Source organism: Podarcis erhardii, assembly GCF_964252035.2.
Source record: "Podarcis erhardii genome assembly, chromosome: 2".
Taxonomy (NCBI): domain Eukaryota; kingdom Metazoa; phylum Chordata; class Lepidosauria; order Squamata; family Lacertidae; genus Podarcis; species Podarcis erhardii.
In genome coordinates, this window is record NC_138498.1 from 21,042,272 (window position 1) to 21,069,317 (window position 27,046).

The 27,046-nt window shown below is 44.7% G+C and overlaps 1 protein-coding gene and 1 long non-coding RNA gene across 2 annotated transcripts in view; both read right to left on the reverse strand.

Moving 5' to 3' along the window:
• CRLF3 (cytokine receptor like factor 3) lies at positions 1 to 25,719 on the reverse strand. Its single transcript, XM_081849827.1, has 8 exons — positions 25,518 to 25,719; positions 17,612 to 17,819; positions 15,103 to 15,190; positions 14,110 to 14,287; positions 11,311 to 11,533; positions 10,318 to 10,450; positions 3,722 to 3,834; positions 1 to 2,111 (listed from the first exon to the last, which is right to left on the reverse strand). Exons 1-8 carry the CDS (start codon positions 25,626 to 25,628, stop codon positions 1,852 to 1,854), a joined length of 1,314 nt encoding a protein of 437 aa, XP_081705953.1. The 5' UTR covers positions 25,629 to 25,719; the 3' UTR covers positions 1 to 1,851.
• Positions 1 to 27,046, reverse strand: part of LOC309335167 — a 157,470-nt gene that overhangs the window by 17,494 nt on the left and 112,930 nt on the right. The gene's annotated exons all lie outside the window — the stretch shown is intronic.

Genomic DNA, 27,046 nt, shown 5'->3' on the forward strand with positions numbered 1-27,046 from the left:
TTAGACTAGGTGTTGTTGTGACTACAACTCCCGCCATCTCTAGCTAGCAGAAGCAATGCTCAGAGATTATGGAAATTGTCCGAAAACAGCTGTTTGGGAAACAGTTTGGGAAACCCCGTTTGAGTGCACAACTGTGCCACACAGCAGTTATTCCCTGTTTAATATCACTACCCTGTCTATGCACGGACCTTGTTACATCAGCAAAATAATAAAATCCCTGATAGATGATGCATTTACAGACACCGTTGTCTACATGGTACCTTAAGTTCAGCATCATTCATGTAGCACGCTATCCTAAGTAAGTTATTGCAGAGTTGTTCTTTGAACTCACGGATGGGTAAGAAAGGGCAAAGCAACGATGTATAAGAATGCTGGTTAATTCTGACTGCCACCTATTATAGATTCCCACCCACCCACCCACCCACCCACAAATGCTCAGGAGTTCTACAAAACCTCCTTACAGAATGAGGGTAGCCTAATTCTTTCAGCAGAAGGACGCTGTTGAGGTCAACCCACTGACAGCCATGTGCCAGAAGTGGCCAACACAGTCACTAGCCATATATCAGACACACCCTCCCCTTCTGCTGATTAGCAGAAAAACAGGGCGGGGAGGGAGAGACAGAGATCTTTTCAATAGCATTTTTCCTGATGGGAGTACTGGGCTAGGAGAGGAACATCTCCTAGATCAGGAATTCTTCTTTTCCCTTGTAAAAAATCTCTTCCTCCTTTTAGGAGCCACCACTGCAAGAAATGGTGTGTTCCCTCTCAGAGCCTCTAGATCAGCGGTTCTCAACCTGTGGGTCCCCAGATGTTGGACTACAACTCCCATCATCCCTGAGCTCTGGCATTGCTAGCTAGGGATGATGGGAGTTGTAGTCCAACAACATCTGGGGACACACAGGTTGAGAACCGCTACTCTAGATCTTCCTGCAATGTTACCTTAGCCAGAGGGAAAAGAGACACTTTTCGAAGGTAACCAAAATTGCCTGATCTTAACAGGCTGCTGCCACACATGGCCTCCTGGGCAGGATCTGCCCCACAGGCTGGCCTCCCCTACTATAGAATTTCCCCTGGGAACATGTGACATCATCTTGGTAGAGGCACTTTCTGAAGCAGGAGGTAATAATAAAACCCAAGTTAAATATCAGCCATTCAATGGCACTCAACTGGGCTCTGCAAGTTCACTGTTGGAAAGCTTATCTATCTGTCCTGTACAATACTTTTGAATAAAAACCAAGGCACACAGGTAAAGAGATGAAACCGAGGTACTGCACATGGGGAAACAAATACTTCAGCTTGCTGCAGTAAATGGGGGAGCAGGATTCAAGAAACACTAATGCCTGGTATTCAACTGACAAAAATGAAGCATTTGCTGAGTGTCTGCCCAGCAGCAGTTTACAGTACCGTACTCTCATGAATAGGATAAGCATACAAGGAACTTTGGTCCATAAACCCTGAGCCAAAAGAACAGCACTTTAGAAAAATTGGGCTGTTCATTAAGCGTAACCACACAGACAGGAACACAGCAAAAGGTTCAACTCTGGCTTTTCCTCCCTTAAAGTTAATAATAATAAAAATAATAGTAATATAAATTTGATAGCAACAGTGAAGGCTTACTCCCCACCCCCACCCCAGATTACTTAAACACACCACCAGTATTTTAAACTGTATACAGTAAATAGTTCAAGTAACGTTTATCACATCGGCAGGTTGTGTTAGAGGGCTCCTTCCTGCACAGACTCACACCAGTGTACTCAGAGCCTGCACTAGTTAATCGCTGTATCACCAAGTCCAACCACTGGAGGAATGATACAGTTTAAAACAATTGGCATCATTTCAGAGGTGGAGAAGTTAGAACACCAGCACCTTCCAGCCTGGATAGGAGAACGAACACCCAAAATAAAGAGAACCGCAGGACTGATCGAGTACCCAGTCAAAGACCACTTCCCTGTTGTTGGAGCCAATTGTCACTCTGAGTTTGAAGTTCCCCCCTTCATTATTATTATTGGAAGGGCCTAAATTCACAGCTTCTATGTCAAATGTCACAGCTGATCCTGAAGTAACTGCAGGCAACTGGTTTGTCATCTCTTTTCCGTTTACAAAGACAGCACCTGGAACAGGTAAGGCAAGAAACATTAGCTTTCATGAACGAGACATGAAAACCCAGTAACGTCTGGACTGTGATCTGACTATTCTATCCCCCTTTGCAGCCTTGCAAACAACTTTATAAAGGTTATTAGGGAAGCTTTTGTTTAGGGAAGCTTTTAATGTTTGATGTATTAGAGTATTTTAATATTTTTTTGGAAGCCGCCCAGAGTGGGGGGGGGTATAAATAATAAATTATTATTATATAGTATTATATTATTAGGCCAGCAAGAAATCAGCATTAGTTAATCGGTCCAATTTTTATTATTTCTTTATTTAATTTTTTTTTAAAGCTTTCCATTTTATACCAATTAAAACCAAAGAAGAAGCCAAATACAGATGCCAAATTATATATATTTTTGGCATCTGTATTTGGCTCCTGCAGCCAATCGGAAGCCACACCTTGGTTTTTGAATGGTTTCGGGAGTAAAACAGACTCCTGGGACAGATTAAGTTTGAGAACCAAGGTTCCACTGAATTTGTTCTCAAGAGCCCTACCCTTTGCTCCACAATGCGTTCATTTCCTGAAGTAACTATAAATTTCCAAACTGCTAGCCATGCTAAGTCTCTTGGAGTCCTGCAGTACCCTAATGACGAATACATTTATTAAGGCATAAGCTTCTGTGGACACAGTCCAGCTTTGTCACGATGCACGAAGTAAAATGTTAGTTGGCAGGTAAATAATGGGGGAAACTGTAAGGGGGGGGTGTTTGAATGCCAATGAGATGCAAAAATGAAAGTCAGCGATAATTAAATGTGTGTTAAATAGGCACACTTTCTGCTGAGGCTATCAGCAACCAGGGACACCTCCTCCATCATGCTCCAGCTGAGAGCCGCTGCCATGGATATAAAGCTAAGTTATACAGTGGTACCTCAGGTTACATACGCTTCAGGTTACATACGCTTCAGGTTACAGACTCCGCTAACCCAGAAATAGTGCTTCAGGTTAAGAACTTTGCTTCAGGATGAGAACAGAAATCGTGCTCCGGCAGCGTGGCAGCAGCAGGAGGCCCCATTGGCTAAAGTGATGCTTCAGGTTAAAAACACTCGTTTCAGGTTAAGAACGGACCTCCGGAACAAATTAAGTACTTAACCTGAGGTAGTACTGTACTGTATTTCAGGCATAGGCAAACTCAGCCCTCCAGATGTTTTGGGACTACAATTCCCATCATCCTTGACCACTGGTCCTGTTAGCTAGGGATGATGGGAGTTGTAGTCCCAAAACAGCTGGAGGGCCGAGTTTGCCTATGCCATTTGTATTTGAATGAAGCTGCCTTGGGAGAAGGTTGTGCCCTTAAGAGAGACTTATAAATTTCCCGTTGCTGTTTGGAGGTCACCAGGTTGGGCGATAGCTCCCAGATTCTTGAAGCTTCACCTTCATAAGCAGGATATAAATTTTACGAAATAAAAATAAAACAAGTAAGTTCTAAAAATAAAGAAATTCACAGTTCTAAGGTTTTATATAGTTCCGGAATTTGTAGACTATATTAGAGGACAGAAGAAGGCAAAATCTGGGATAAATCAGATTATTTTTCATTTTTAAAAAGTTGTGCAAGTGAATTCTTGGGCAACTCACCATTGGTGCTCACGCAAACTGCTTTATCTCTCTGCAGGGAATCAGCGCCATTCTGCTGCGCCACACAAACACCTATACTGTCTTTTTTGTCCGGCTGACCGACTGTTTCAATTCTGAGGAGAAAGTTGGATGCATTTTGTGCTATTAATATAAATTGTATCAGTTTTTATCAATGACAATGCACCTTTCTTATGGTATCACCCACACCCTGAAAATTATGGCAACAATGTTGACGTTTGCCTCAGTTCAGCGGCAGTAAATTGGTAGAGGAAACTTTATTGCTGAATCTGTGGCTCGTTGGAACAGCTGCCTCTTTGTTAAAGTGGAGCAAACTAAAGCAAAAAAAAAAAAAAAATTCATAAAATCTCTCTAGGTGAGGGTTTGCCCATTCATTCCAGCGCAGGGACTATCTCAGCACATGGAGCCAGACTATGTGCAACTAATTCAACACTGAAGTAAGCTGGCAAAACTGTGACAGCTCAGGGTGTAAGCTGATCCAATGCATTCATGGGTCATGTGCCATTTTGGATATAGGCACATCTAAGAATGTTGAACTATCACATAAAGAGATGACATTCAAAGTGCTGAGGGATCACATTAGAAAAGAGACACAAATTATTATTACTTATTAATTAATTAAATTAAATTTTGTATACTGCCCTATTAAAAAAAAAAGATTAAGGACCCCTGGACGGTTAAGTCCAGTCAAAGGCGACTATGGGATTGTGGCACTCATCTCGCTTTCAGGCTGAGGGAGCCGGCATTTTTCCACAGACAGCTTTCCGGGTCATGTGGCCAGCATGACTAAACCACTTCTGGTGCAATGGAACACCGTGACGGAAACCAGAGCGCACGGAAATGCCGTTTACCTTCCCGCCGCAGTACTTATTTATCTACTTACACTTTTGGCGCACTTTCGAACTGCTAGGTTGGCAGGAACTGGGGCAGCGCAACGGAAGCTCACCCTGTCATGGGGATTTGAATCGCTGAACTTCTGATTGGCAAGCCCAAGAGGCTCAGTGGTTTAGACAACAACGCCACCCATATCCCATGAACCCTATACACTATATCCGCAGGTCTTAGGGTGGTTCTCAGGATAAAATGACGATATAAAAACACAAAATACATACTCAAAACAAAAACAACTCAATATTTGGCCACATCATGTTCCTAGACCCCCAGGCAAACAACCACAGGTGCTTTTTTTAATATTCTAGTATTCTTACAGTTATAGACAGTTTCTTTTTTATTTTATGAAAAATGTTTTTCAAGTTTTAATTAGTCTAGTATTCATTCTGATTCAAGTTAAATAACCCATTTATCTTCCCATTTCACCAATGCGTCATACGCACCGCTATGTGAAAACAAAGCATTATCCTTGTTCAGAGGGTTATTAATGGGGAAGACATCATTCTTTTTCCCCTTTCAAAAAAATCCCCACCATTCATGGAAGAATGTTATCTGCCTGACCAATGAGACAAAACACCTGCAGATTGGACCTATGCAAGAAGAGGAACACATTTACAGCCCTGCTTCTTGCCGGTTAAACATACCAGTGAAGTTGTAGACACTGATCATAGTGGCAGACATAAAAGAAAACACACCAGTTTATTTTAGAGATGACGCAATTTCCTATAGCCAGCAATGAAAGCAAACTGGATATGGAACATGTGTCGAGCGATAAGTATCGCTTGAAATTTTCAGGAGGAAATTACATTTGTTTTGCTTGCTTTTTACTTTTTTTTTTTAAAAAAAGGGCAGGTTGGGCAATAATGAGACGCCTGTCAAGACATTTTGAGTACAGCTCAAAATTGTAGCCATATTGCACTGCGAATACTCCCACCAAGCCTTCCTGTCTCCCAAGAGCCAAAAATGTGTGTTGCAAAATGGGAGGGGAGGAGGGAAAACCTAAATCTCTTACACCTGGAAGCAATCTAGCTCTCTTTGGAAAAGTAAACCCGAGATTTACAATCAGATTTTGTCAGCCAATGTTGTTGTTTTTTTAATGTTTTTTTAATTTAAAAAATACTATTTTAAACTTCTGCACTTATTTATAGCCATTGGTTCAGATGTGCTTCGGAGTGAAAGTTCTACATTAAACGAGACAGCATCCTCTACTTGCAGGAGCTCTCTAGGATCTAACGCAGGCAGAGAAGTTTTTTTTCTAATTACTTGATCCTTTTAACTGGAGATGCTGGGAGCTTCTGCATGTGAGGCACACGCTCTACGACTGACCTATGGTTTCTTCCCAACTTCTGGGGAGGGGGAGGCAGGGAACAACTATGGACACAATAGCATTTCATTCAGTTAATTAACTTCTCACACACGGAACGCTACTGTGTTTGGGGAAGGATGGCTCTAGAAACTGAGCTGATGTCAAAGAGCCGGCCGGCAATAAATCACACCGTTCTAACTTAACTCTTTATTAGCAAAAACACGACCTTCACATTTCACCCTTGGCTGAGCGTCAAGCCAAATGAGCACAGCAGCTCACCCCTGGTAGACCTTGCTCCATGAATCAGTTGCCGAGACTGAAAGTCCCCACAGCCATCTAAGTCACCTCCTCTCCAGGGCTTTCCCCAAGCAATCAGAGACTGCACCTACATGCTGTTGCTCCACCTGTTTCAGTCCTCTTCTGGTTCTGGGATACCAGCGGGGAGGGTAGTTTGTCAAAGCAAGAGTGGAAGACCCCCGTGACTCACCAGCCTGACTCAGTGTTGCCTCTTGGCCTCCCTCCTCCTAGTCTCCTGCTTCAGCTTCTGCCTCTGATTCTGGACTCTCTCTGCCACTGACTCTCCCAGCTCACTAAGCCCTGTTACCTCTTCCTAGTCTTTCCCCTCTTCTCCCTCTGACCACCCATTAATGTCCTACCCTTCTTCCCTTGGTGGTTCCCCAGCTGACGCCTCCCACCATTCCTCTGAGTCCCTGACAGGTAAACGCACCAGTCCATGATGGATGAACAGCGGGGGCTGTCAAATGACTGACATCACCCTGATGAAATACCTCTGTCAAAGCAATGTCTGAGTCAGGAGAAGCATCCGTGGCGGAATAATAAAAAAGAGTGAGCCTTGTGGGTGCAAGAGCTCTGAGGCAGCATGTTGTTTGAAAACATTTCTGTCCCACTTTTCTGTTTAAAAAGCATCCAGGGAAGCTTGCGGCAGCAAAATGCATTTTAAAAACAGCCCACTCCTACTCCCACAGAAAGGAAGGAACAGTAGGTAGAGAGGGAAAACACAAAAATGAGGGGAAAGAAAATGAATCCACTAATGGCCTTAGGAAATGAAAAGGTTACTAAAGTGGTACCTTGGGTTACATACGCTTCAGGTTACATATGCTTCAGGTTACAGACTCCGCTAACCCAGAAATGTTACCTCGGGTTAAGAACTTTGCTTCAGGATGAGAACAGAATTCGTGCTCCAGCGGCGTGGCAGCAGCAGGAGACCCCATTAGCTAAAGTGGTGCTCCAGGTTAAGAACAGTTTCAGGTTAAGAACGGACCTCTGGAACGAATTAAGTTCTTAACCTGAGGTACCACTGTATTAAAAATTTAACTTGGAACAGTCTAAATCTGTGAGATGGGTGTCCACAAGAGAACACGAGCAAACCGACTCTTCTGCAGTGGCTCCACAACTTTGGAACTCCCTGCTACTAGAGCTGCGGGAGGCAGCTGCACTTCAGCCTTGTTGCAGTGCCTTAAAGACTCATTGGTTTTCACTGGCCTCCCCAGAGCAATTTTTTTGTCTCACTCACTGGACGGAGGCAGGAATCTCGTTACGCTGTTGAAGTTCTGAGCCTGTTTTATTCTTGGCTTTAGTAGTAACTGATATTTTATACCTGCAGTGTTTAACGGTTGCTTCATTTTTGGGTTGTTAGGCCGAAGAATTGATGCTTTTGAATTATGGTGCTGGAGGAGACTCTTGAGAGTCCCATGGACTGCAAGAAGATCAAACCTATCCATTCTGAAGGAAATCAGCCCTGAGTGCTCACTGGAAGGACAGATCCTGACACTGAGGCGCCAAAACTTTGGCCACCTCATGAGAAGAGAAGTCTCCCTGGAAAAGACCATGATGCTGGGAAAGATGGAGGGCACAAGGAGAAGGGGATGACAGAGGATGAGATGGTTGGACAGGGTTCTCGAAGCTACCAGCATGAGTTTGACCAAACTGTGGGAGGCAGTGGAAGACAGGAGTGCCTGGCGTGCTCTGGTCCATGGGGTCACGAAGAGTCAGACACGACTAAATGACTAAACCACAACAACAATTATTTTAAGAACGAAAGAAAAACGACACCCTAACTTTCTCTGATCGTGGAACTCAAAGCAAAGCTATGCGGGGGTTCCGAGATGATGGCCCATTCAGGCGTTGAACAGACCTAGACTAAGCTCAGCTCCAGCAAGACATTATGTGCTCTCAGCGGGTGGGAATGTGGACACACTGACGGAAAGTCAAGAGGGAAGGAGGGCAGCCACAACCAGGTTCGAGACCTGGGTGCAGCAGCCAAATAGGTCCACTCCTGGGTCCCCTAGCTGGAGAAGGCAGGAGGATGCAATGTAGGGCCTCTGCCAATAGCTTACCAGGGCCATATGGAGCTGGTTAGAGCAAGTGGGAAGCCTATTGAACGAGGCTTCCTAAAACTAAGCATCTGTGTAATCAGAGACTCTTACCCTACTAATAGCAACTGGCACCAGGGCAGTTCCAAGGGGGCCCTTCCTTGGCCCAAACAGCGTTGCCCTGGGGACAGGAGCAGTGCCCAGATTTCTAATATCATTGTCCCAAATTAGAAAGTTTAAGTCTGAAAGCCAATGTTGCCCAAACAGCCTCCTCCCGCTGGGAGGTTCTGCTGAAGTCAGCCATCCGTAGCATAGTCGGACCTATAATTAAGGGGGAGGTGGCAAATATTGGACACAAATGAACCAGCAACTGCAGCTGGAATCTTTGCAACGGCTCCGGCGGAATGAGTGAGCTCCTCTGCCAAGGGAGGAAATGACTAGATAAGGGATCACTCAGGACAATTTAGGGCACTGTGGGCTTCAAATATCTTTAAGACTGAGGGGGGCGGGGAAATGGTCCGTCTTGGAATGTAATGAAAGAAGATCGTGGAGAAAAGCTGGACTGCAGACGCCCCACCTCTGCTCTGCACCACTATTTAAGAGAAGCAGCAGTGTCGGGGATCTCTGAGGGTCAGCAGCGGGCAGCCCCTGATCCACGCCAACCCTTTTTGCACCTAACTAGCGTCTACTTGCAACCAAGTAAAGAGGCCTGGGGATCAGGATGGCACCTGACCTCTCCACCATCTGGAGGTGTGCGCCTGGGGATCATTGGATCTTGACTGTTTTCACACACTAATACCGCATGCTGTAGAATTCTACCGGTTATATTTTATCTGCACAAGCGGAATGAATTTCAGGAACCAAAATGCATTTTTCTGTGCAGCCTGAGCAGGAGCTGTGAACAACGTTATATTCAATTGTTGTAGCTTTTCTTCACTTACCCCACCCCACTGCCCCGCTCACAGTTGTGAAGAGTATTCTCACATTATGAATGATCCATGTCACCATTAAGAAAAAGAGGTTGGAACAGGACAATATATATATATATATGTGGACTGTCCCTGGATAAAGTTACTTTTCTTAAGTCCTCAAAGTTCTTAACCTAGCTCAAGGTTGTCATCTGATCTAGCCAGATATTTAACTGAGAATCAATCAAAGTCAGTCCATCATTTGGAAAAGAAAAAGACTTTTAGAGCCATCTTGCCCCCAAAAGGCAACTAGACATTCCAATTTGGCAACTGTAACCTTGGTTTAAGGAGCCACATGGTGCCTAGATTATATATTTAGAGTTTCTAACACTGCCCTTGGTGCTACAGGTTTACCCCTTTTGTGCTCAAGGAATGCTGGGTAAAATAAGGCAACGGTTAGGAATGCTAAAATCAGACAATGCGTCAAACCGAGTCAAAACAACAGGTGGCCAGATCTCTCAAGGACATAGCTGTCAACTTACAGATTTGAAAATAAGGGACCAGCAGCCTCGAAAACAAGGGATCCGCAGCCAGAATAAGGGATTTTCTGAACACGGGTATGTTCAACTTCTGAGCCCCTCTGAGCCAAAGGCAGAAAGCCCAGCCAGCAGCCAAACAAAGCCTCAAGCAGTGGTTCCCACAGCGCAGCAACCCAGCAAAGGGGATGCAGCAAGGAAAACCACCGTCACCTCTCCGCTGGGAAGCGCTGAGCAAAGGCGAGTCCCCAGGCAACGCGGCCGATTTGATCGGCACAAGGCATGCTAGCTCCACCCCCCAGTCGTTGTTAGACTCATCATTGGGTGAGCAACACAGCCAAGCAACACAGTTGGAGCCTCCCTCTTCCCTGGCCGACAGGAAGGGAGGGAGAGGAGCTGCTTCCTTTGAAACCCGTGAAATTTAAGGGACATCATCAATAAGGGACAGCAGCGGGACACAGCGCTGGGATAAGGGACTTTCCCACCAAATAAGGGACGGTTGACAGCTATGCTCAAGGAAGACAGAAACAAACGCAAGCACACACACACAAAATCCTGCTGGGGAAAACATGCTGTGGCATGTTAGCTAAGCAAAACGACTTACCGGAATGTCAATGTCTGACCACAATAGTAGGTTGGAGCTCTGGAGTACAGCACCCCGCCCACTTGTGAATCATTTCGAAGTGCAATGTTTCTTCGGCTGCTCAAGCTGTAGCCTTCAAAGCCAGGCGTCCATTCTAACAAAGGAAGGGCAAACAGGAACTAGCACACACGTGCACATCACTCAGAGGTGCAAGGTGGCCGTGTGATGCAACACAGCCTTCCCAGGATGTTGGGACCCCAGCTCACCACCTGGGAAAAGAGGGGCTGCAACTCTCATGTTTAGAGAACGTTTGTCTGCACTCCAAAATGGGAAGACTGCATTATTTTGAAGTGTGTGTGTGGGGGGGGACTCCAAACCAGCAGAGTTACAAAGATGGCAAGTCTCTGTTCCTAAACACACCTACATCCGGACCCAAATACATCCACTCAGAGAAGTCCCACTGGAATCCAACTGAGCAGGATCCAACTAGGTCCTGTCGGGGGAAGTCCTCTGCAAGTCCTTGCATCAATTGGGCATCAAGATGGTAATTATATTAATAATGACCCGAAAGACCTACATTGGCTCCCAGTACATTTCCAAGCACAATTCAAAGTGTTGGTGCTGACCTTTAAAGCCCTAAATGGCCTCGGTCCAATATACCTGAAGAAGCGCCTCCACCACCATCATTCAGCCCAGACACTGAGGTCCAGCTCCGAGGGCCTTCTGGCAATTCCCTCGCTGCGAGAAGTGAGGTTACAGGGAACCCAGGCAGAGGGCCTTCCCAGTGGTGGCACCAGCCCTGTGGAATGCCCTCCCATCAGATGTCAAAGAAATAAGCAACTATCTGACTTTTAGAAGACATCTGAAGGCAGCCCTGTTTTGGGAAGTTTTTAATGTCTGATGTTTTATTATGTTTCTGTATATGCTGGAAGCCGCCCAGAGTGGCTGGCACAATCTAGTCAGATGGGCGGGATACATATAGTAAATAATAATAATAAATGCGAAGGATAATACCGTGGGGCACCAAGGTGGAACGACCAGTCTGAGAAACACTCCACGGGCTCCATTCTTGGCGGCCATCTCCTCGTGCACAAACCCTGAACTGGTAATCGACATTGGGATCAATATGGAGCACTATGAATTCTGTGTCCGAGCCGACATACACATCTTCAAAGTGGTTGGCCGTACTCTTACGATACTGAAGCCTGTAATCTTGTGGCACAAAGTCCTCATCGACCTGAAACAGAGCCCAGTTATTGGATTATCACACTGCCTTTAATCTTCCTCCAATTCAACTATCTTGCTAGCTCTCCGAAGTGCAACGTTGTCAAGGTAATATTGCAAAGCACATTATTTTTGCTGGCTCAGGGTCACATGGGTCAGGAAGTCCTCGAGAAACCTCTCCCAAGGGGAAGGAGGGCAACACAAGCTCTCATGTCACAGCAGCGAAAGGAGAGTGGTAATTGCATTCTGCAGCAAATAAATAAATAAAAATTTGGGTGCCCAGAAAGTTCAATTGTGTGTTCTGAATATAATAGTGTAAACAGATAATTATGCAAACTGATGTTCGATTTGCAAAAGGGACTCAGCTTGCATGTTTCATTTGAACTCACTCTTTGTAATTTTTGTGGAAAGAAAAAGAAACAGGCATGGGGGCTCCAAGAACCTGTTTAGACAAGCATTCTCCTGAACTTTAAACTATCTGATCCAACTGTTTTAATTGCATTTTGAGTCGGTTTAATTGCTATGCTTCTGAAAGGGCTTGTTTTTACTGTACAGTGGTACCTCGGATTAAGTACTTAATTTGTTCCAGAGGTCTGTACTTAACCTGAAACTGTTCCTAACCTGAAGCACCACTTTAGCTAATGGGGCCTCCTGCTGCCGCCACACCACCAGGGCATGATTTCTGTTCTCATCCTGAAGCAAAGTTCTTCACCTGAAGCACTATTTCTGGGTTAGCGAAGTCTGTAACCTGAAGCATATGTAACCCGAGGTACCACTGTATGTCTTAATCATGGATGGTTTTTAATGATTTTTTGAGGGCACTGTTTTATTGTGAAATTTAATTATGTTGTGTTTAAAAAAAAACAACCAAGTAATTTATTTTATACTGCTTAGAAGCTATTTTGGCATGCAAAGGGCATATAAGTAAATAAACAAACAACCTGCGCAGTTTCAGAAGGAAAAGGACGGAACAAAGGAGAATGGCAGTCGAGAATGGCAAGAAATCGCAAGGAAGGGAAAAGGAAGCCATGCAGACCACCAAAGTCTCCCTTGAACCCTGGAGTTTCATTGACTGCAGCATAAATCCTGTCGGAGGCAGAGAAGACCAGGAAGCAGCTGGTGACATGATGGTCCTATTTTATTCCTGCATTAACTATCCTTGTGGAGTTGTGTTTTCTTTAATGGGTTGTTGAGGGTGCTTACTTATCGCATTGCATTTGTATCCTGCTCTCCTATACTTTTAGAAGACATCTGAAGGCAGCCCTGTTTAGGGAAGCTTTTAATGTTAGATGCATTACTGTATTTTAATATTTTGTTGGAAGCCGCCCAGAGTGGCTGGGGAAGCCCAACCACTTGGGCGGGGTATAAATAATTTATTATTATTATTATTATTATTATTATTATTATTATTATTATTATTCAGCAATGTTATGTGTAATGTTCCTAACCTTGGCCTAAAGATGCAATAAAATATTAAATTAATAATAATAATAATAATAATAATAATAATAATAATAATAATAATAATTTAAATCAATCAATATGTGAACATTGTAGCTGTTTGCAATCATTAGCAAGATATCTGTCTTCACTCACTATGGAGGCTGGCTACTTCTTTTTTTAAAAGCAAAAAGTTATCCAAAAATGCACTGTATATCTGTTTAGGGAACCATCTCAAAGTAGGTATTTGTAAGCCACACAATCATGGATTTAAAAACTGCTACTTGTAATATGAATTCATGAGAAAGTCTTTAATTTGTGGAGAAGCTTCCTGAGTCTATGAAATATGAAGCAATGAAACATACTGTAATTTCAAAAGGGGAATAATTTGGGTCAACACAGAGAGAGAGGAAGGTATCTTTTCTGTACCCTTCTTCTTGCTTTTGCTTATAGATGCTGCAAGTTAATTTTGGTTTTGCAAAGAACTTCAAGAAGTCTGAAGAAACTGTCCAAAACATTCCATGGCAAAGCAGAAAAAGACAGATTTTTGAAAACATGGAACGCAAAAAATAACATAGTCAGCTAAGGCCGCAATCCTACACCCCACTTACCCAGGAGTAACCTCCCCTGAATTCAACAGGACTTACTCCTGAGTATACATGGTTAGGATTGGACTTTCAGTCTGTAAGGTCCGAGTAAGTGCAAACTGTCTTGCCTGAGAATCAATAATCACAAACTGTCTTAAAGGTAAAGGGACCCCTGACCATTAGGTCCAGTCGCAGATGACTCTGTGGTTGCGGCGCTCATCTCACTTTACTGGCTGGTCATGTGGCCAGCATGACTAAGCCGCTTCTGGCGAACCAGAGCAGAGCAAGGAAATGCCATTTACCTTCCCGCCGGAGCGGTACCTATTTATCTACTTGCACTTTGACGTGCTTTCGAACTGCTAGGTTGGCAGGAGTAAGGACCGAGCAACGGGAGCTCACCCTGTCGCGGGGATTCGAACCGCTGACCTTCTGATCGGCAAGCCCTAGGCTCTGTGGTTTAACCCACAGTGCCACCCGCTTAAATGAAAGTGATTAAAGCACAAACAAAAAGAAAGAAAGTGCATATTGGAGTCTGATCTTGAAAAGACTCTTTTCCACCCACCTTGCACCATTTAACAATGATGCCCCCAGGCTTCTCAATCAGCTCTTCTATCTGTATTGGTGGTCGAGATGCCACTGTTCCATGGTTAAAGATCTGATTTCTCACTACTGTAAGGAGAGAGTCATCCAGCTGTGCAGATAAACAAGGCACATCAACCAAGGATGGTACTTCTGGCAAACTAGAGAGAGAGAGAGAGACAGAGAAGGAGACTATTCAGTACTGCTAGTAACTTGATAAGCAACTGTTTTCAAAGAATCAACAAAGGTTTGGCGCTCTTGATTTGACAGGATTTACAAGAGAGTGCACATGTATTTGATTATCTCCCCAACCTCAAAAAGCTTTTTACAAAACCCAAAATTTAGCCTACTCGAGTTTCACAGTAATCTCTTCTGAAATCCAGGCATTTCAAATGATGACCAGACAGTGCTTTGAGTTGGAAGGTTGAATGCTGCTATGAACACCAGTCTTGCTAGTTCATGTACAAACAGGCTAGGGAATTCTAAACCAGCGTTGCCCAAACTTGCACCTTCCAGATGTTCTGGACTACGGTTCCCATCAGTCCCAAAACATTTGGAGGGCACCGGGTCAGGAAAGGCTGGCTAGATTGTACCCTTTTTTTAAGAAAAGAGGTGTTTCTCATTCAGATCAACTGTCCTAAATTGGGAAAACCCTGACACCCATTATCAGCCAGTCACACAAGTATCAAACCTCCACCCTCAATTCACGGCTCTTACCCAGGGTCAGCAAACTTTTTCAACAGGGGGCTGGTCCGCTGTCCCTCGGACCTTGTGGGGGGGCCGGACTATAGTTTGGAGAAAAAGAATGAACAAATTCCTATGGCCCACAAATAACCCAGAGATGCATTTTAAATAAAAGGACACATTCTGCTCATGTAAAAACACACTGATTTCCGGACTGTCTGCGGGCCAGATTTAAAAGGCAACTGGGTCGGATCCGGTCCCCGGGCCTTAGTTTGCCTACTCATGCTCTTACCTATCCAGCTGAATATGCAATGCCTTTTTGGTAAAGCTGCAAAGCTTGTCACTCTCCTCCCCTGTTACACCATGGATGACAGTTTCTCCTGGAATAAAAAATAAAAATTAAGATGTTCCTATTGAGAAAAGTGGCGATGTGGTGTAAACCACTGAGGCTTGGGCTTGCCGATTGGAAGGTCGGTGGTTCGAAACCCTGAGACGGGGTGAGTTCCCGTTGTTCGGTTCCAGCTTCTGCCAACCTAGCAGTTCGAAAGCACATCAAAGTGCAAGTAGATAAATAGGTACTGCTCTGGCAGGAACGTAAACGGCATTTCTGTGCACTGCTCTGGTTTCGCCAGAAGCAGCTTAGTCATGCTGGCCACATGACCAGGAAAAACTGTCTGCGGACAAATGTCCTCTCCCTTGGCCAGTAAAGCGAGATGAGCGCCGCAACCCCAGAGTCGTTCGTGACTGGACTTAACTGTCAGGGGTCCTTCCCCCCCTTTTTTTTATTGAGAAAAGGCAACCCCTGACCTGGAGGCAGCAACTGGGCACATGCAACATTCAATTCTGCATCGGAAGGTATTTCTACAACAGATATAATGGCTCCAGAGGCTAGGACCTGATCCAGTGGATTCAAGTTACAAGAAATGAGATTACGACTAAACTTCAGGAAGAACTTTCTAACAGTAAGAGCTGTTTGCCAGTGGGACGAACTCCCATGAGACGTGGTGGACTCTCCTTCCTTGGAGGTTTTCAAGCAGAGGTTGGATGGTAATATGTCATGTATGATCTAGTTGAGATTCTTGCATTGCAGGGGGTTGGACTAGATGGTCCTCAAGATCCATTCCAACTCTATACCGTATTTTTCGCCCCATAGGATGCACTGCCCCATAGGACGCACCTAATTTTTTTTGGGGGGGGGGGAATAAAGAAAAAAAATTATTTCCACCCCCCCAGGCACGGGGCAGGCGCGGGGGAAGCCCAAGCTTCCCCCGACCCCCGACCCCTGCCCCCAGAACAGCCTGCTATCCGCAAGCCTAGGGAGCCGCACCGGTCTCCCCAGGCTTGCGGAGAGGTGCGCGAAGCCCAGGCGCGCTCTTCAGCGTGCACCAGGCTTCGAAATGCAGGCAGCCCTGTGCCACCCTCCGGCTTTGCACCGGGCTCCGGAGGGTGGCGCAGAGCTGCAGGAAGCCCGGGAAAGCCTGCATTCGCCCCATAGGACACACCAGTGGCGTAGCGTGGGGGGTGCAGGGGGGGCCGGCCGCACCGGGCGCAACATCTGGGGTTAGGGCAAATCCACGGGTTAGGGGGCGCAAATCCACGGGTTAGGGGGCGCAAATCCACGGGTTAGGGGGCGCAAATTACTTGCCTTGCCCCGGGTGCTGACAACCCACGCTACGCCACTGGGACACACACACATTTCCCCTTCATTTTTGGAGGGGAAAAAGTGCGTCCTATAGGGCAAAAAATACGGTCATTCTATTGTAGAGAACCTGTCCAGTTTGGGGAAGGAAGGTTCCAGCATCCTTTCAGAGGCCTGGCATCTCCTTCCCAAAGCCAGAGAAACTTCTGCCTGGCTGAGGGAGGGAGGTGCGTTGCTCACACATGTGATGTCAAGACATCACGTGCATGACGTCCCCCCACCTCAGGAAAAAAAATCACCCTTGCAAGCTGGTGCCTCTGGCCCTAATTGTTCACCTGCAAAAAAATTCACCGCATGCCACCTCCATCATCCTGGCCCATTGGCCATGCTGGCTGAGTCTGATGGGAGCTGGGGAAGGCCGATCTAGCACAATGAGCCTAGCTGATGCCATGTGTACCATAAATGAAATATAACTAGTGGGGAGGAGGCATGTTGCACATAAACATCCGCATGCACTGAAAGCATGTGCGAAGGGGGTCTTCCAGCAGTTAGTCCCATCCCCTCACCAAGGATGTGTGTGGGTGTACCAATCAGAGACCCTGCATGCTTGGCAGTCATGTGGACAGGCTCCAAGTGCATAACACCGTATTTTTCGCTCTATAAGACGCACCAGACCACAAGACGCACCTAGTTTTTGGAGGAGGAAAACAAGGAAAAAAAATATTCTGAATCTCAGAAGCCAGAACAGCAAGAGGGATTGCTGCGCAGTGAAAGCAGCAATCCCTCTTGCTGTTCTGGCTTCTGGGATAGCTGCGCAGCCTGCATTCGCTCCATAAGATGCACACACATTCCCCCTTACTTTTTAGGAGGGAAAAAGTGAGTCTTATAGAACAAAAAATACGGTATCATAGGTGGATTTGGTTCCTTCCACCCAAGGGAGGAGCCAATTGAGATTCTACATTGCTTGGAGGTGTCTTGTATGTTTATACTGGTACCTAAGCAGGACCAGTCAACTGTCACCTAAGATGCAGGGAGCATCATTGGCAGAGGAGTAGGGCAAGACAGTGTAATCCCTGCATGCGTGCTGTAAACAAGTGAGGGTTTTTTGGGGGGAGCCCCCATGCTCAAAAAGAACTGGCATGTTTTTAAGATAGCCTCCTACCTTCCCGGAGGAGTTCATCAGCAGTGCCAACACCCTGTTCTATTAGCTTTCGGCACTCGTCCAATGGTTTGATGCTCTCTTCTTCGATGGCATCTACTTCTTGTAGCAAGGACACCAACCGCTCATCCAGAAGCTTCCTCAAGGTCCCTTTCAAGTCGTTAAAATGCTGTTCAAGTACATCCCTTGTCAGTGCCGCACTCTCTTTGATCTGGAAGGAGACCAAAGGCATGAGAAGCCGGGCCAACTGGGGCAGGGCCAAAACCAATCGGGCTCTTGCCATTCAGAATTTGTTGTACCTTGGTTTTCGAACAGAATGCTTCCGAAATGTTCAAAAACCAAGGCACAGCTTCCGAATGGCTGCAGGAGAGTTCTGCAGGAGCATTCGGCTTCTGAGGCAAAGTTCGCAAACCGGAACACCTGCTTCTGGGTTTGCAGCGTTCGAGTTCCAAGCTGTTTGTGAGCTGAGCTGTTCAAAAACCAAGGTATGACTGTGGTAACATCACAGGGTGCAGGAGAGCTCTCAAAACCATGTAGTACAACAGAGAAAAATTACAGGAATATAATTATCATCCTCATCATCATCAATTTAATTATTTATACCTGTCAGAGAACAAGAATGAACAGCCCAATCTGTATTCCTAAATCTAAGAAACAAGGTCTCCAAAGTAAAAACCACTCCCCTCTCAAAGTTACGGTTAGCTCTATGGGGAGGGGGAAAGAGACAAACTCCAGGCAGTTTAACGGCTGGATTGGGGAGCAGGGCTGTAAACACATTTTTGAGCACTTGGTGAGACTGCAATTTTATTTACCGTATTTTTCGCTCTATAACATGCACCCGACCATAACACGCACGTAGTTTTTAGAGGAGGAAAATCCGTAGGCATGCCACCCGTAGGCATTCCCTCCATAACACGCACAGACATTTCCCCTTACTTTCTAGGAGGAAAAAAGTGAGTGTTATGGTGCAAAAAATACGGTATTTATTTTCATAACCCATGTTCTTGAATACACGGACACCTTGACATTTTGTGCTGATCCCTACAAACTATTTTAACAATACGATTTAGACTGGAGAAATGGCACAGGAGGGTACAGCATCTCCCCCTCTCGTCGCTGCAATCGAACTTGGTGCTCCTTGCATCCAATTTAAAATTTAAAAAAGGAAACAGGAGAGCTGATTATAGGTCTTCCCACACCACATCTGGCTTAGCCTGTGGATGTCACTGGGCAGCGCTCATCAAAAGGATCTGCACTGCAATGGGGAAGCAGAATGACTACGACAGAATTAGGCGGAACTTCCCCCCAGAATTCCACACATCCTTGATTAACAAAACAGAACAAAGCATCTTGCTTACATTAAGGAGAAAAGCAGCGTGGGCAGTTTCTGTCCTGAAAACCAAGCATAAAGGAGGGGAAAGAGTGATTGGGCACAAGCCATTCTCATTCATTCCAGAAAGGTCCACTGCTGCCACCCTCATTTCATTAACAGCTTCATGCAATCAGCAATGCAACGATGCAAGGAAAGAGAAGCCAGTGGTGCAAATGTAAAAATTGGCACTAATTGTACGGCAACGTGCCTAATTTATGCTAAGCAGAGCAGCCAAATTTCAGAACAGACTTTCTGAGAGCAATCACCACCGCAAGATGCCAAAATGATTTCGCAATAACCATTTCACACGATAAAGAATAGAGCTAGTTTGTAAATTTAATCTGGTTTGGAAAGAGAATTAAGCCATTGAGAGAAATCAATCCTGGTCCAGATGGAAAAGTTGTTTAAAACGTTTCTCTCAATCAGAGAGGCTGCAGAGATGTTAGCCAGATGTAACTTCTTGATCTTCAGAAAAACACAGGATGCTCTACCATTATGTAAAGCTCAACTTCCTCTTTAAGCCACATTCAAAGGACTTTGAAGTCCCCTTGCAGTTAAGACTTCACTTGCTCTTTCAGTGCTTCAGAAAAAAAAGGAAGTATACATAAAACAGAAGTGGCAGGAAAAGGAGAAGGGAAGCACTATTTTCTCCCCTAGATCTTTTAGGCCAGATCCTCCACCATGCTGTGCAAGGTAAAAAAAAGGGACATAGGGCCAGGTGGCTGCATGCGCAAATCTCAATTTATCAGCTGGTACAGTATATTATTTATCCAGCACAATAAATAAAGCATCCATGTTAGGGGAACAAACCACTGATGCGGCAACTTAGGACAGCACAACTGCAGTAGTGTAAGGTCTCTTAAAAATTAATTGCATATCTTATCCTTCACTTTCGGCAAGAAAAAAAAAGTATTTACTTTAGGTCAGGGATGGGCAATCTTGGATCCTGCAGAGGTTGTTGGGAGTCCAACTCTCATAAGCCTCAGCCAGAATGTTCTCTAGAGTTCTAGATTTCAAGGAGGCAGTCACACAAGACGGTCTATAATACAGCCCCCTCCATTTCTATGATTTTATGAGCAGGCACTTGCATGAATGAGCAGTTGTGCATGAAGAGGGATACAGCACGCAGAAGCAGAGTGGAGAAAAAGTAACATTAAGTGTGATTCCATCAATTGCGTCAGGGATCCTTTTTGCACGGGTGCAATACTTTGGCCAGAAAATGCAAGTACTGTATCTTATTCAGAAACGTTAATGCCAAGGCTAATCAGAGAACAGGATTTTGGTTAAGAACAGGATGCCATCTAAGATGCCAGCTTGTCCCGGTGTAAAAAACACTGCCTGCAGGCAGCTACATTTGATTAGAAGAGGCTTCTTGCTTGCACATCTGGGGCAAGCAATAAATGTCTCTAGGCTACAGCTCTGAGTTGGTTCTGTTTTCTCTTAGTTGGGCCACAAATGATGACCAAAAGCCCACGTGGACAGGTGTTCTATCTAATATTGTGGACCAGTGAGTTATGTGGACTTGCTTGAAAACTTGGGTAACTATACTGCAAATTCATGTTTTTAACAGAATCTCAATACTGAAGGCTCCATTGTCCCAGGATTCCTGGAGCATGTTAGTCACAGCTTGGACTAAGGAAGATTAGGCCAAGAACAAGAATGCTCCAAAAAGAACAAGGTTATTCACAGCGCCAGTGACGTAGCGTGGGGGGTGCAGGGGGGCCCGGCCGCACCGGCCGCAACATCTGGGGGTTAGGGGGCGCAAATTACTTGCCTTGCCCCGGGTGCTGACAACCCACGCTACGCCACTGCACAGCGCCCAATCAAAAGCAAGTCATTTTAAATTCAATGAGGCTGATGCCCAGGCATGTGGGGAGAAGGGTGCAGCCCCAGTTAGCTCCATGGCTGATCTTAAATCTCTCCAGTCCAAGTTCAACGTTATAACCATTGCACCACACTGGCCCTTGACATTCTCCAGGTTCAAATCAACACCTGGCCTTAAAGTCAACATATGGCTATCTCACTGCCTTAACAGCTTCAACAATGGAAATAACTATGCCAATCCACCTACAGTTGTTTGGATTAGAGAGATTAGATGCACAAATACAAGGCCAAATAGCATCTGGATTTTGCAGGAAACATTTATCTGGCACTAACAGAAGATGTTGGCAGCAACAGGCACCAAGAGTCTGAGAAGTTTTAGAGATAAGCAGTTGTAGTTAAATATTGCCTTTTCTGCGGTAAAGAGAGTGCCATGAAAATATTGAAAGCAGTTATTGGCTGTTGCTGAAGGCGCAGAACTAACAGGCCAACAAGACAGAAATAGACAACAGTCCAAGAAGTTTTGCTTTCATTTACCAATCAAATTCTGGAAGATTTCACTTCTGAAATTAATCACAGTTTAGCGTGTCATCTGAATCCTAAACTGTGGTTAATGTCTAAGCAAGGGAGCTTCATAGCACCCACCACCTAGCATGTCCAAGCTTTCCTTTTACATAAAGGAATCAGTTTTACTCAGTCTGCCCTGACTATTCAACTGTGGGAACTTGAAAGACGTGCACATACATGCTCACAAAATTATGGCTTTGGAGCCAAAGCTTTCAAGAAAAATGACAGTGATGCATAATGGTCAAAATACTCCACTGCATCCCAAATGTTGAGGCTCGTGTAAGAGAAAGCAGAGCCACCAAGTTGGGTAAGCCTATGAAAGCATTTCAGCCACTATGCTAAAGTTCACTGCTACATAGAAAAATAATTGAGAATGAGAGGAGCGTAACGCTTTCAGAGCAATCACTCAGTCTTAGCCTTCCCCTGCCCTTGAGCCCCTATAACCCAAATATCAACATGTGCCCTGATAACTACTCAAAGAAATCAAAGCAAGTATTCCCAATACAGTACTGAGCTTAAATGTGCACACACAACACTAGGTTAAACAGAAGGCAAGACCAATAAACCAAATGTTAGAATAAAGTACGTGCAGTACAGATTTCTCTCTCGCCTAAATGCTCACACCACCAACGCATGTTTTCAATGTTGCTTACAGTGTGGCAAGCAAGACAGGCTGTTGTACAACCCTGTATGTAACAGTGGGCACTTTTCCAGACCGTACCTTGATGATGACACTGCTACATTGTTCTAGACATTTCCTAAGGCTGAAATTCAACACCAACTTCCTTGGAAGAAAATCCCACTCAAACTAACCCTTTGTATCTGGCTTCAGGTCTTGTCTGCATGCAAGAGGAGCCTAGCTGGAACAGACCACCAAAGATCTACCAACCAAGGAATCCCAAGGAAGCTTGCCAGCCTGCTTCCTCATAGCAACTGGTCTTCAGTAGCAAAGTGCCTCTGAACAGGTTGGTTTCATTAGGTGATCATGTATAAAAGACACCGATAGACCAATCCTCCATACTGTTGTCTAATCCAAGTCAAACAAGCCATTGGCCATTCCAGACACAAGCCAGTGGCAGTGAACCCAGTGAGCTGATTATGTTCTGTGAATATTTTTTTCTAAATCAAAAACCCTTTCCTCACTGGGAAGGAGCTCCAATCCCTTATTTAACCATGCTACAACAAGGCAGCACCTTCCGGATAGGTCAAGCAGGCTTTTGGAAAAGAATCAATGAGTACAAATCTGGCGTAGGAAATGGCAATATTCAAAAACCATCTGATTTCTGTTGCTGATCATAAGGGGGCATTCTTGAACAAAGAGATTTCAAAGGGAGCTCCAATGTAAAGCAGATGGATTACAATTTATTAAGAGTTTCTTTTGGGTCTGTACAAAAACAAGAGTTTCCTGTCTCACTGCAGATATTAATTAACCCAGTATTGCCAAGTTGATTGTGTTTCACCTGTCACTTCTGCTATGAAGAGAAGGGTCACTGTGCTTATTTTTGCACACCTTCAAGCTTTTATTGAATTGTCCACTATCGGAATTTTTTGGGACTTAATTCCCCCCCTAATCTCACCGATTACAATCCTCCTGCAAGCGGGGATAATATTTCATGCATCTGATGAAGTGGACCCTATTTAATGATAAGTTTGTTACTTCTTGCTGCCACACAAACTAAAACGGCTACCTCTATGACCGTTACTACAGTGAGGTGCATATTCAGTGAAATTGATTTTATAATTTATGTTTGTATTTTATATAATTTCAGAGTTATTTAATTAATTAACCTGGTTCTAAAGAGGCAAGAACGTCTTCAAACATTTGGAAGAGGTCAGCAAGCAGATCTAATATCTACTTAATTCCTGTCTATTTAAGACACACAGGAGCTGTCTGAGCTCATTAAAAATTAGCTCCTATAGGGGTCATGCTTGCAGTTCTTGATCATAATCAAAACAAGCAAGAACTTCTTTCCAAAATACCAAAAACAATGTGCAGCCAGCTACATAGTTATCCATGGATGGAAGCCTCAATGGAGCCCCTTTGCAAGCTTCACTAGGAGCAAGAAACTCAGCTAACTCCCCCCCTCCCACAATAGCTATTGCTCTTAGATGCCAAACTGAGTCTTTGACCCAGGCAACATAATGTCCAGTTTTGCCCTTGGCTATGGCACAAGAGCACACTGATGATGCCTATTATTAATAATAATAAGTGGGCTTTTTGAACAGGAACTCGGGGCATCTTGAGTTCCCTTACCTTTTTTTAAAAAAATCATATTATTATTATTATTAGCGGGGGCCGGAACGGACATACACCCTATACCTGAGACCAAAATCCACCTATACCTGTAATCAATTAAGTTGTGGCCATTTCTGATCCATATCATTGTCTGCTCAAGTTCCTTAATCACATACATATTAATATTTTGCTACCGCCTGCGGGGTGTCTATGTGTGTGTGGGGGGGCACTAGGCCCATAATTAACCAACTAACTTTCAAGGTGAGTTCCCCCACCTTTTCCCCAGGAAAAAAAGCACTGATTATCACCACCACCACCATCATTTATTAAATTTGTATACCGCCCTTCACCCAAAGATTACCAAGGTGGTTTGTGGCATGAAAAATTCAAAACGAGAACAACACCACAACATAACCACCCGACACCATCCCACTTACCATTCCCCCCCATCCCTTCTTTCCCCCTCTTTTCTTCCTACAAAAAAAAAAAATTCTCTTCTATCCTATTTCCCCTTTGTTTAAACCATGAACCAATAACTTATACACTGACCACTAATAATGAACCATATGTTGTTGATATTACTCCACATTTATTATGCTATTTTTTATGACATACAAATGACATGAGAAAACTTGGCATACTTATTTGTATAACATTATTCTTGTTTTATAAAACCCCATAAAAAGTTATTCAAAAAAAGACGAGAAGAAACTCAAGCAAGATTGGATAAAATTTATAGATTATGTCAAAGAACACTGTAAATATGTTAAAAGATTAGCAGGATTGGTGTAGCATTTATGAAGTAATTTGATATCTTAGTTAAAAAATAAGAATTAAAAAATGAAATGCAAAAGTAATTGTATGCAAGGGGAAGAAATGCAAAAATAAAATAAAATTGGAAAACAGGGGGAGCGGGGAAAGTCAGACAAGATGAATTTGGTGTCAAGATGAATGGGAAAATGTTGGTATCTGAAGAAGTCTGCATGCACACGAAAGCTTATACCCAGAACAAACTTAGTTGGTTTCTAAGGTGCTACTGGACAAATATTATATATATATACACACACACACACACACACACACACACACACACACACACATATATAAGCATAAACATATATAAACATAAACATACACACACACACACACACACACACAGTGGTACCTAGCCTCGGGTTACATACGCTTCAGGTTACATACTCTTCTAACCCAGAAATAGTGCTTCAGGTTAAGAACCTTGCTTCAGGATGAGAACAGAAATCGTGCAGCGGTGGCGCAGCGGCGGCAGGAGGCCCCATTAGCTAAAGTGGTGCTTCAGGTTGAGAACAGTTTCAGGTTAAGAACGGACCTCCGCAACAAATTAAGTACTTAACCTGAGGTACCACTGTCGTGTGTGTGTGTATTTAAAGCAACGTACTTTCATACACACACACACACACACATATATATATATATATATATATATGGAAGTACGTTGCTTTAAAAATCTTGGAAAATATAATAATAATAATAATAATAATAATAATAATAATAATAACAATGTTATTCAAAAAACGAAAAGAAAAGAGAACAAAAAACACAACGCAAAAACCCAGAACAAACTAATAAGCCCCGCCTAGCAAACACGTTTAAAAGGATGTTCAAAAAGCCAAAGAAATAGCTAGAGAGAGAGAGAGATAAAAACGTTTCCTCCTGGCGCCCTCGGGAGGAGCAGCAGCCGTGGCTGCAGAGAAGGCGCAAAAAGCTCTGTCAGGAGTAGAGAAGGGGCAATTCCGACACCATACCGAATTGCCCCGACCCTGGGCAGGGGTATCTCCGCTGCAGGCTGAGAGGGGCTCCGCAGCGCTTGGCAACACCTCCCGGTCCACCTTCAGCTACTCCGCCCGCCGCCCGCCGCCCGCCGCCCCCGTTACCTGCTGCCGGGCCAGCTGCAGCCCCTTCAGGCGCTGCTGCAGCTCGCGGCGGTAGGTGCGCGCCGCCTCGACGCTCTCGCGAGCCTCCAGCAACAACGCCTCCGTCTCCATTCCGTCCCCGTCGGCGGGGAGAGAGAGAGAGAGAGAGAGAGAGGCTCGCAGGCCGCGGGAGGACCTACTGCTGGCAGTGGCCTCACACCCGGAAGCGGCCCGCATCCGGGCACCCAACGCCGTCGGCAGGCGCAGGGAAAGGGCGGGGTTCGGGGGTTTTCCCCGCCCCGCATCCCCTTCGCCTCTTCCTGGCCTCGCGCCCCACTTTTTTTTTTGGCTCGCTTTCTCTTGCAGAGGCATGGCAGGGCGGGGCACGGAGAGGAAGTTGAGACAATGGGTAAATTAAGACGGGAGTCTTAGTTACTTGGAGGTTTTATTTATTTATTTTGCTATATATATTTAAATATAAATATAAATATATAAAAATGTCCAGTGATGCATGCATGCGGCATGCAATGATCAATACATTGACTGAGTTCAAATTGTAAATACAGTGGTACCTCAGGTTACATACGCTTCAGGTTACATACGCTTCAGGTTACAGACTCCGCTAACCCAGAAAAAGTGCCTCAGGTTAAGAACTTTGCTTCAGGATGAGAACAGAAATCGTGCAGCTGCAGCGCGGCGGCAGCAGGAGGCCCCATTAGATAAAGTGGTGCTTCAGGTTAAGAACAGTTTCAAGTTAAGTACGGACCTCCGGAACGAATTAAGTACTTAACCTGAGGTACCACTGTATGTTTTTTTAAGCATCATCTCCTGGCAAATAGAAGGGGAAGAAATGGAGGCAGTGAGAGATTTTTCTTTCTTGGGCTCCATGATCACTGCAGATGGTGACAGCAGTCACGAAATTAAAAGACGCCTGCTCTTTGGGAGAAAAGCAACGACAAACCTAGACAGCATCTTAAAAAGCAGAGACATCACCTTGCCGACAAAGGTCCATATAGTTAAAGCTATGGTTTTCCCAGTAGTTATGTATGGAAGTGAGAGCTGGACCATAAAGAAGGCTGATCGCCGAAGAATTGATGCTTTTGAATTATGGTGCTGGAGGAGACTCTTGAGAGTCCCATGGACTGCAAGAAGATCAAACCTCTCCATTCTTAAGGAAATCAGCCCTGAGTGCTCACTGGAAGGACAGATCCTGAAGCTGAGGCTCCAATACTTTGGCCACCTCATGAGAAGAGAAGATTCCCTGGAAAAGACCCTGATGCTGGGAAAGATTGAGGGCACAAGGAGAAGGGGACGACAGAGGACGAGATGGTTGGACAGTGTTCTTGAAGCTACCAGCATGAGTTTGACCAAACTGTGGGAGGCAGTGGAAGACAGGAGTGCCTGGCGTGCTCTGGTCCATGGGGTCATGAAGAGTCGGACACGACTAAACAATCTGGTCCATGGGGTCACGAAGAGTGGGAAACGACTAAACAATATCTGGATTTACAGTTCTTGATGGGAAATTCTTCAAAACAATATGGCACTTAAAA

What these genes read in the sequence shown, in the direction of transcription:
- CRLF3 (XM_081849827.1), bottom strand. Translation starts at nt 25,628, where the DNA reads ATGGAGACGGAGGCGTTGTTGCTGGAGGCTCGCGAGAGCGTCGAGGCG. An exon ending in TCATTGTTAAATGGTGCAAG is followed by an intron (nt 11,534 to 14,109) that starts GTGGGTGGAAAA and finishes GCTCTGTTTCAG; the next exon opens with GTCGATGAGGACTTTGTGCC. An exon ending in GGTCAGACATTGACATTCCG is followed by an intron (nt 3,835 to 10,317) that starts GTAAGTCGTTTT and finishes CTTTCTCCTCAG; the next exon opens with AATTGAAACAGTCGGTCAGC.